Source organism: Seriola lalandi, unplaced genomic scaffold (assembly GCF_002814215.2).
Source record: "Seriola lalandi dorsalis isolate HSWRI2012SDOR001 ecotype SW California unplaced genomic scaffold, Sedor1 jcf7180002054928, whole genome shotgun sequence".
Taxonomy (NCBI): domain Eukaryota; kingdom Metazoa; phylum Chordata; class Actinopteri; order Carangiformes; family Carangidae; genus Seriola; species Seriola lalandi.
In genome coordinates this window covers 82,894-92,180 of record NW_019525480.1, presented here as the reverse complement: position 1 = coordinate 92,180, position 9,287 = coordinate 82,894, and the positions used below count along the sequence as shown (strand labels likewise).

The 9,287-nt window shown below is 38.7% G+C and overlaps 2 protein-coding genes across 2 annotated transcripts; both read right to left on the bottom strand.

The window, feature by feature from the left end:
• Nucleotides 1-288: 288 nt before the first annotated feature.
• Nucleotides 289-3,969, bottom strand: LOC111644273 (odorant receptor 131-2-like). The gene is made up of 3 exons (XM_023393072.2): nucleotides 3,842-3,969; nucleotides 3,541-3,681; nucleotides 289-565 (listed from the first exon to the last, which is right to left on the bottom strand). The coding sequence occupies exons 1-3, from the start codon at nucleotides 3,967-3,969 to the stop codon at nucleotides 289-291; spliced, it is 546 nt and encodes a 181-aa protein (XP_023248840.2).
• A 1,523-nt stretch (nucleotides 3,970-5,492) lies between these two features.
• On the bottom strand, nucleotides 5,493-8,462 carry LOC111644266 (odorant receptor 131-2-like). Its single transcript, XM_023393066.2, has 4 exons — nucleotides 8,260-8,462; nucleotides 7,597-7,735; nucleotides 6,701-7,123; nucleotides 5,493-5,868 (listed from the first exon to the last, which is right to left on the bottom strand). Exons 1-4 carry the CDS (start codon nucleotides 8,460-8,462, stop codon nucleotides 5,620-5,622), a joined length of 1,014 nt encoding a protein of 337 aa, XP_023248834.2. The 3' UTR covers nucleotides 5,493-5,619.
• Nucleotides 8,463-9,287: the final 825 nt, after the last annotated feature.

The window sequence follows — 9,287 nt, the reverse complement described above, 5'->3', positions numbered from 1 at the left end:
TTTGCACTGAACTTGGTGGAGGGATGAGTCATGGGCCAGATAAGAAGCCATTAAATTTTGGGGCTGACCAGATCATTTACCATGAATTTGCAGTTTCTCCTATGAAGTCTGGTGTAGGTTGTTTTTTGTGTGGATCTGTGCAGACCTAGTGTTGTGTAAATGAATTGTCCTGTTGTGAGCTTGTGTATATGTAATATGTAAATGAGTCTCTCTTGGGAAAGAGATCTTGTTCCTGAGACTTCCCTGAATAAACAAAGCTTAACTAACAAAAAATCAATGAAATAACTGTCAGTATTTCACCTGAACAACCACACTCTGAGCCTTGTGGTGCGCTGTGCTGTACAAATAGGCAGGGTAACAGATGACAGTCCTTGAGTAGACAGAGGGAGGCTGGGTGGCGAGGATGATGATGATATCTGTGAGGGCGGGAATGATGGAGACGCCCCAGATTAGTGCGATCAGAGCGTAGGCCCGCTGCACAGTGCACATCTGGACGTGATGAAGAGGTCGGCAAACAGCAATATAACGCTCCACCGCCATGCCAGCCAGGTTCAGAGGGCTGTTCCTGGATAAAGACAAAAGAAAAAAAAAGCATGATAATGATTAATCAGCTCTTTTTAATCAAGAATTAACGGAGCCTTGATATCAAGAGTGCTAGGAGTTTTCATCATTTACAGAGTCAACAGAAATATAATTTTAGATCAAACATGTACCAAGAGTCCTATTAGCAGCAGTGCTGTTCATTCAGTGTAATGGTCAGACCAGATATTAAACAGCACATTTTCTAGCTCTGCTCACTTAATTTCACTTTACCCTCACATCCTCAGGTCGTCCCCCTGTTCGCTCCCCATTTCATCTGTTCGTCAGCCGCGTGTAACATATGAGCCACTATGGCGGTTGTGTTCGCCGACCGTTTGTCATGTCAACGAATCTGTTCGCGGGCAGTTAGTTAACTCACTTCATGGCGTTGTAGTTCGACGACCGTTTGTCATGTCGACGACGGTGTTCGCGGGCAGTTAGTTGACTCACTTCATGGCGTTGTAGTTCGACGACCGTTTGTCATGTCGACGACGGTGTTCGCAGGCAGTTAGTTGACTCACTTCATGGTGTTTTAGTTCGTTTACAGTTTGTCATGTCGCCGATCGACTCTGTTCGCGGCCAATCCACCGGTGGCCTCCGACCGCTAGGGGGCCTCCAATCCCCTGCCAACTGTGGCATCAGCCTAACTTTTTTTTTTTTTTTTAAGCAAATTTAATTTAATAAATTAATTGAGTGTGTGTTGAAATACAAACCAATGAATGCAGAGTTACTTTATTTGAAAATAAGAACAAATATTACGAATCGTTGTCTGTACCGTGATGATGACGAGTCAGGTCAAAGGTCAGGTCAGAATTGAGCGGCAAAGTCAACCGGGTGAGGAAGACCCCTTTAAACATCACGGAAAACAAACGTTGGAGTAGTAGAACTGCAAAGGGAAAGGCGAAAAAAAAGAAAGGGATATCGAATTTCGGAGAAAAATCCTATCTATCTTGACTTTTTCGGCTACTCGGCTTGCTAGCGTTAGCAAAGAGCCTTGGGAGGACGATGCTAATGTCGAAGACGAGGACAGTAAAAGCAGCAGCCACTAACGGTCGTACAGCTCAACATCGGCAAGAAAACCGAGGTTGAGAGCCACAGCCCTGGGACACCCACCTGTTCACCTGCCTCACCCTCATCTTCAACCTCACACCGATGCAGATAGCGGAGATCCGGTGGCGGGTATGTTACATATCTTTAGGTTACCAGTTTATCAGCCCCACAATTATCTTACTTTTTCCCTGTTTAAACCATTAGTTACTTTAGCTAGCTATGTCACCCATTCAGACTAGACGCCAGGAAGAGGTTCGGGGCTGTTGAAAATTGTGAGGGGGAGTTTCATTTCTCATAAAATAACCTTCATTTATTTAACTGCTTGGTTGTGTCCAAACAGTATTTTTCAATAAAACCATGACAGGGCTCAGGGATGAAGCGCTTGTGCGTTAGCTTAAACATTGTAAGCTAATGCCTTGATGTTGTAGCTGCTGGTCCCTCAAAATTACACTAAGTACCAAGTATGCATTATGCAGAATGATAATCATTATACACTATAATTGGATTATAGTTATTGATTCAGCATTGTGTTAATCACACTGATTTGTATACTGCTTAATTTAACTTACAATAACACATCATAATGTTCGTGTTGACTATATTTTGTACTATTAATCTTAATCTGCAAAGGAATTAGTATTACAAGAGTGCAGCAAAAAGTACAACCTTTCCCTCTGAATTTCAGTGGAGTAGAACTAAAAGTAGCAGTACGAGGAAATACTCAAGTATAATTCAAGTACCTCAAAATTATACCTATCATAGTAGACTAAATGTACGTAGATACTTTCTCTCACTGGAAATTTTAGGCCTGTTGAGGCAGCTGGCTGTTTTATTTGTATGGACAGTTGGTTTCTGCTCATATGCTCCTGTCCTGTCGCCTAGCTCATGGAGTGTATTTATTTGCATTAGTGTAATGTTATTGTAGTGGCTGAGCTCATGTCTGCTTTGGTTGTTGTTTGGCTGGTGTATTAATGATGCTTTCATGCTGCTAATGTAAGTTGTGGTGGAACATAAAAACAAAATTTTAATAGTAGTCCTGTTCATATTTTAGATAGATAGATTGATATTTCGACTCAAAGCACTTGATATTATATTTCTGCTTGTGTGGCTGGGTATATGTTTGATTGAGTTAATTTATTGTGCTGTTATAATATTTGATTTTTTTTATTACTGCCTGAAAAATAAGATGAGGAATGAGTCATGTGGATGCACAGATATGACAATAAATGTATTAATTTATTGATTAATTAATTCTGCCCTTTTATGAACATTTCTGTCTCAGTGTGAGTGAACACTGAAGATATACACCATATCTGTGCATAAACAGTTATTTGCTAATCTGGAAACATTTTTTTTTGTTTTGTTATTTTTTTCTAAGAATTCAGAATAAAGTAAAAGCAAAAAACATTCATAATACAATATTTTTTATCCAGATGATTATAAGAGTAATCTTGAAATACTTTAAGAAAAACAGTAATTTTCATTTACAGAAGTAATGGGTTCTTCAAAGGTTGCTGCCTTTTTTTTCTTTCAGAAAGACGGACTCTTATCTCTGTGACTCAAATGTAATAGCACTGACATGGGGCTATAGGGTGAGTTTGGTCCAAGCCATTAGTTTCTTTGTTTTAAATGAATAACTATCTAAATTAAATTAATATTTATCCGTCTCAATTCAATCCATAGGGATGTTACATTGACTGACATACAGCATAGATATTTCCTTTTTGGAAGTTCTGCTTATTAGATTTTATTTTAAGAGCCTGTTAAGTGGAAACTCCAGTTTTAGAGAGACACACATCCTAATACATGTACTGCATTTAGTAGCAATGCCAGAGCCAAGGAAACCTGACAGAGGCACACAAGCATATTAATTATGTTAATACTTTCTATTGAACACAAACACACACCTACTTGTTGGTAGTGATTAAGATGAGCAGCATGATGCAGCAAGGTGCGAAGTTCAGGGGAATGGTGTAGATCATGATTTGCAAGGCCACAGAAACTGTCAGCATAATCATGTCGTTGATCACCAGATGGATGTATAGCACATACCTGCTGGGGAGAGGAGTGCAGTAGTTAGGAAAGAAGATGAGATACTGTATAACCTGTATATCTAATTCAGCAGATCTGACTATCAGACTCAGTTTTATTGCGAGCATCTTCACATATTTGTCTGAAAGAAAAAAATAAATCACGCATGGTCCTTTGTCACCTGGGGTCTCGCTGGAAGACCTCGCTCTTAAAGTAAATGTAGACAAAAGCTCCATTGATGCAGTTGATGAGGAAGCCGAGAGCAAAGGTGATGAAGTTCTTTGAGAAAGCATCATTCAGGCTGTCCATACGTCTGCTTGAATTCATATTTCACCTTGTCCTGCTCAGTTAAATCAGCACTGGAAACACAATCCATCCACAATCTCACTTATTGTTTAGTCATTTAGATTATTGAATAACTTGAAACACATATTTGTTTCTTTACCCATTTCTTGCCATAAAATGTTTTACAAAGACTAAAACATTTTGTCTGATTAAGAAAATGCAGTATAAGAACGAATATTATTTTAAGGAAAGTTGGCAAAGATTAACTTTCAATAAAGTAGAGTCTCATTCATAAGAAAGACTACAATTAAATTAAAACCAAAGTTTTGATTTGTATATTAAAAAAATACTATGATTGCTAAGGTACATTAAAATATTCCTCCCAATGAATGAGCAAGAATAAACTAATCACATTTTTAAAGATGAATTTCATAAAAATGAACTTAAAGATTTTTTTCTATCATTACATTTTGTAATAATTTCACAATCAAGGCTAATTAAATAAAAAATAAAGAAAAAGAAGAAAAGGACTATTCAGATCATGACAATATATAGTTGATGACTAAACTTTAAATGCTCTTTTTCCTTTCAAAGTTATATTAGTGTCGGTCTTTGGAAGAGTAGCTGCAATACAACAAATAATAAATCTAACAGTGTTTCTATGTTCTTCTATTTCTGTTTCTGTCACAAACTTTTTAGAATACTGTTTTGAATGGAAAATTCAAAATTAAAATAATCAAATTTACCTCAACACCACTCTTGTCTGGCCTATGTCGAGGTACTGTGCTGACACAATGTCTCTAAGTAGTGAGAGAAACAGGAAGAGTTGCAGTTATATAGATTTCAATGCTTAAAATGCAGCGTGATGAAATTATCCTGTAGAGGTGGGGTGGGGGGACAGATAGAGGGACAGAGGAAGAATGTAAGTGTGTAAAAAAAGTGTTAAAGTGAGTGCACTTGAATTAGCTTTAGTGGTGGTAAAATAAACGCTTAATCCACAGTGACTCATTGAAAAATACACTTATGTTTGTATTGTCGCAAGCTGTTGGGCCCATTGTTGTCTTGAATATAGTCATGAAGAGAAAAGGTGACTTTATCAGAAATCTGCTGCTGTTTGTCTTTACCATCATCATTTCATCCAAATGAAAGTTTCAGTGATTAGAGATCAGAATGCAGAGAGGAGAGGCTTAAATGAGGATTTAGTAAATGGTGCAAGTGTGATGAACTACACAGATGTGACCATTGTCATGCCACTGAAAGACTGTAAATGTTCAGGCCTCCTGGAAAAAAAATTGGCAAACAGCATACAAAAGTAAGTCCATACAACTACTACTCTGTACAGCTTTAGTTTGGTGCATCTAACACTGTAGTATACATTCCTGTAGAGGCTCTTGTATGGATGCTTGGCTGTAAGAGTAACAGTGCTCAAAATGCTTTGTTTAAGGTTCTTTATTAACAAATTTGACAATATTTTACAGTTTCTGAAGTAGTATCCAAATCACTTGGGTGCCAGTTTATCTATCACTCACTCATCCAAGTGTCTTGATCTTTGGATACTACTGAGATGACTTAAATATCTGCATAAAAGTTCACAGCAGTTTTACTCTGGGGGGAAAAAAAAAAAAAGAACTGAACTGAGCTGAACTGAACCATTAGCTCACATAGACTTTTCACCTACAAGTTCACTTTCAGTAAGAGTGGCCTGACCCTGATGATACTGTGGCCCCGACATGCCAGGTACCGGGTCCAGTACTTCCTGAACAGCTCGTCCCGAAAACCATAGATGACAGGGCTCAGGAAACGGGGGATGATGTAGACGAGCAGGAAAAAGATGTAACGGATCTCCAGACTCAGGCGGGGGAAGAGGGAGATTAGAGCAGCCTGAAGGGAGGGAACCACAAAGGCAAGCATGCACAGCAGCAGCTGAAACAAAAGGACAGGGACACAATAATGTAGGAAGATCTTAATAGTTATGGATTCATATAAAAACCCAACATTTATAACAAACACTAAACTTGTATGATTCCCTGATCACGGAGGTCTTTCAGCTTATACTCACGAGATGTTTAAGTACAAAATTGTTTTTAAAATTGACAAAACCTTATGAACAAATTGTAAGGATTGAAACCAAATAAGTAGTGTTTGGGTATCAAAGTATTTATTGGTATCGATCTACCCATCCACCTACAGTTTGATTAAAAGGCCAATGTTACTGTTGTACATGCAAGCTGAAAAACACCTGTTGAATTTAAAAGTGAATGAATATAGTCAAATAATCAGACAGAAAATTGATCAATGGTCATTTATTTAGCTAAAATGACAAACATTCTCTAGTTCCTGCTACTCAGATTTGAGGCTTTGCTATTTTTACATCTCTGGGTTTTGGACTTTTGGTCAAATATCTGAAATCCTCATCTTGGATTTTGTGGTGGACACTTTATAGATCAAACAGTTAATCAATTAATTACAAAAACTGTTGTGAGCCTAGCTTGAAATTTTGCTTATACATTATTTATTAATTTCATGTTTATATGTTTAATTTAGTTTTAAAAAAAAATGTAATTCTCAGATCCTATCCTTTGTTTCAGGTTGGAAAGTGTCCTTATGATTTATCTCAATAGGCCTTTCTCACTGTGAACATTTTGGCTTGCTATACACAAATGTAATAAATCCTTAAATGATGTCTCCATCCTTTTAGGTGTGGCCCTGGTATTGTAGGTGCTGGTTCAGTGGCTTTTCCTCCTGTGATACCCACCTGCACCCCATGAAGCAGCACAGTGTTCCTGGCTCTCTTCACTGAGGCCAGGCCCGTTGAAGCAGCTTGAGCCGTCACCATAATCTTGCAGTAGGTGTAGAGCAGCGTCAGAGCCACGAAGGAGAGGTACGTCCCGTCAAACACACAGTTCTTGTAGTAGATGGACCGGTCGCGAAAGAGAAGCGAGTGGTCGCAAAAAATGGTTGTGTGGAAGACACTTGGATCCTTGACAGTGGTGATGAGGAGGTCGGTGACCGGCGGGGTGGCGGTGAGAATAAGGATGGCGCAGATGAGGAGGAGGGTGCGAGGGATGGTGCACATCTGGCTGTAGTGTAAGGGGTAGCAGATGGAGATGTAGCGTTCCACAGCCATGCCGGCCAGAATGAGAGGGGTGGAGCGGGTGGTGAGGACTGCTGTCATGATCTGAGAGAAACACAGTGGAGGTGTTGTGGTAGTTAACAAAAATTCTCCATAATTTATTTTATATTTATTTATTGTTTGTTGCTCTTAGCTGAAACCTCTGAAACAATCCTGGCTTTGTTAGTGAGAGCTGTCTGTCTGTTCAACACGTTTGTGCTGTTTTTTGTTAAAAATTTGAAGTGTGAATACTCCATCAGCAGTAAGATTCATGTTATTGTTCGAGGGCACTTCTAAAAGGCATGAACTTATTATTATTATTAGTGACTTCTTCCTGTGCTGTCTTGGCGTCCTTTCATATCTCAAACATTTTCAACCCAGAACGCTTGAGGCTCGTGTTCCTAAATCTCAGAGTCCTGTGGGAGAAAATTGGAGAATCAACCTTTCCAAAATACTGATACGTGGCTGCTGTTCACACACATGTGACAGGCGTTTAACAGAACCTGGTTGGTAGTAAAGCTGATGTTGCGATGACTCACCAGAAAGCAGCAGACAGAGGCATGGATCCTCCTGAAGATGTAGCTGACTACGTAGAGAGCTGTGACAAGGGTTAGCTGCAGAGCGTCGTTGATCACCATGCTGATGAACATGATGTATCGCGGGTTCTCATAGAAGAGGCTAGGGTCAGAGATGGACATGTGTGTCTGTTCCTGAGCACTCTATGATTGATGATTACAGGCTGTAATTAATGATTATTCAAATTATATTATTAATCTGTTTTTCTAAAGTCCAAGGGGATGTCAGGAAATATCATATTTTGTCCAAACAATAGTTAAAAACCAGAGATAGTCAATTTACTTTTAAATATGATGGTAAACTGAAAATCATGCAGCAAATCTTCACACTGAAGGTGGAACAAGAGTTTATTTGGTATTTTTGTTTGAAAAATAACTTAAGTTGTTTCAGCTACAGAGTAGAGCCTGAGTAAAGTGGATTCATATTTAAGCAAATTATTTTACATGATGAGGTCAAATAGGTTTGGTGAATAACAGATATGATAACAAAGAAAGAGCCATAGAAAGATTGAAATGTGATGCAGTTACCGTGTTTAGGAGTTGCTGCTGTTTATTTCCGTAGTTGGCATGATCACATTAATCATCACGTGTGTTCAGAAACATAATGTTCGACGTGTCTGTGTGTACCTGTGTCGTAGGAAGGTGTGCACCATGCTGCTGTTGATGATACTGAGAGCCAGCCACACCAGCATGGCCATGATGTTTTTGGTCAGAGCATTAGAGAAGCTGTCTTTAGATACAGCCACAGCGCCCTCTGTCAGTGTAGAGCTGGTATTACTCAGCAGCAGGCCCAGAGGGCTGTAGGAGGTGGAGTTGTTCATCACTGACATCTTCACCTCACCATCTGAAGAAACAGACACAAAGTCTGATGTTTTACAGACAAATACAAATGATTGTATTCATGAATTAAACCTAGTGACTTTATGATTATAGTTATTTGAATATATTAAATACTAATTATGTATGATTCACTAAGAGGCATTTTTTTTTTAAAGTCTGGATAAAACACAAAAACATGCACTATAAGGAACAGAGATGAGCACATGAAATGCATTAAAAGCTGTATAAAAGGCTATATAGTCATATTTTCTAATAATAAATATCTTGACATTATTAACCTGTACTTAAAACCACAGATCTCTCATTCTCTTCAGGAGTTCATCGCTCAGTGTTTCAAAATGTGACTCTGAAATCTGCAGGAAGATCAGAGGAAATGCATCTCAAGTATGAAGAACTTTTAAAGCAGCATTAAGAACATGTGAATGAGTTTGCTCTCTGATAATGTGTGACTCTGCATGCAGAAAAAACCCACACAGAGAATCTTGTTGCTGATTTTCTTCGTTTTGTTGCTACTTTGCAAAGCAGAGCATACTTTTATTTTGAAAGAGGATATATTAAAAGTAAAATAATATGGGCGTCAAGTGGCGCAGTGGGTTGAGCGTCCCCCATATGTAGAGGCTACAGTCCTCGCTGCAGTTGGTCCCGGTTTGAATCCCGCATTGGACAGCCTTTTACTGCACGTCATCCCCCCTCTCTCTGCCTCCCCATTTCCTGTCTCTCTCTACTATACTATCCAAAAAAAGGCATTAAAACCCCCCCCAAGAAAAAAAAAACTTTAAAAAAGTAAAATAATATGTGTTTAATTCTTTGTTATA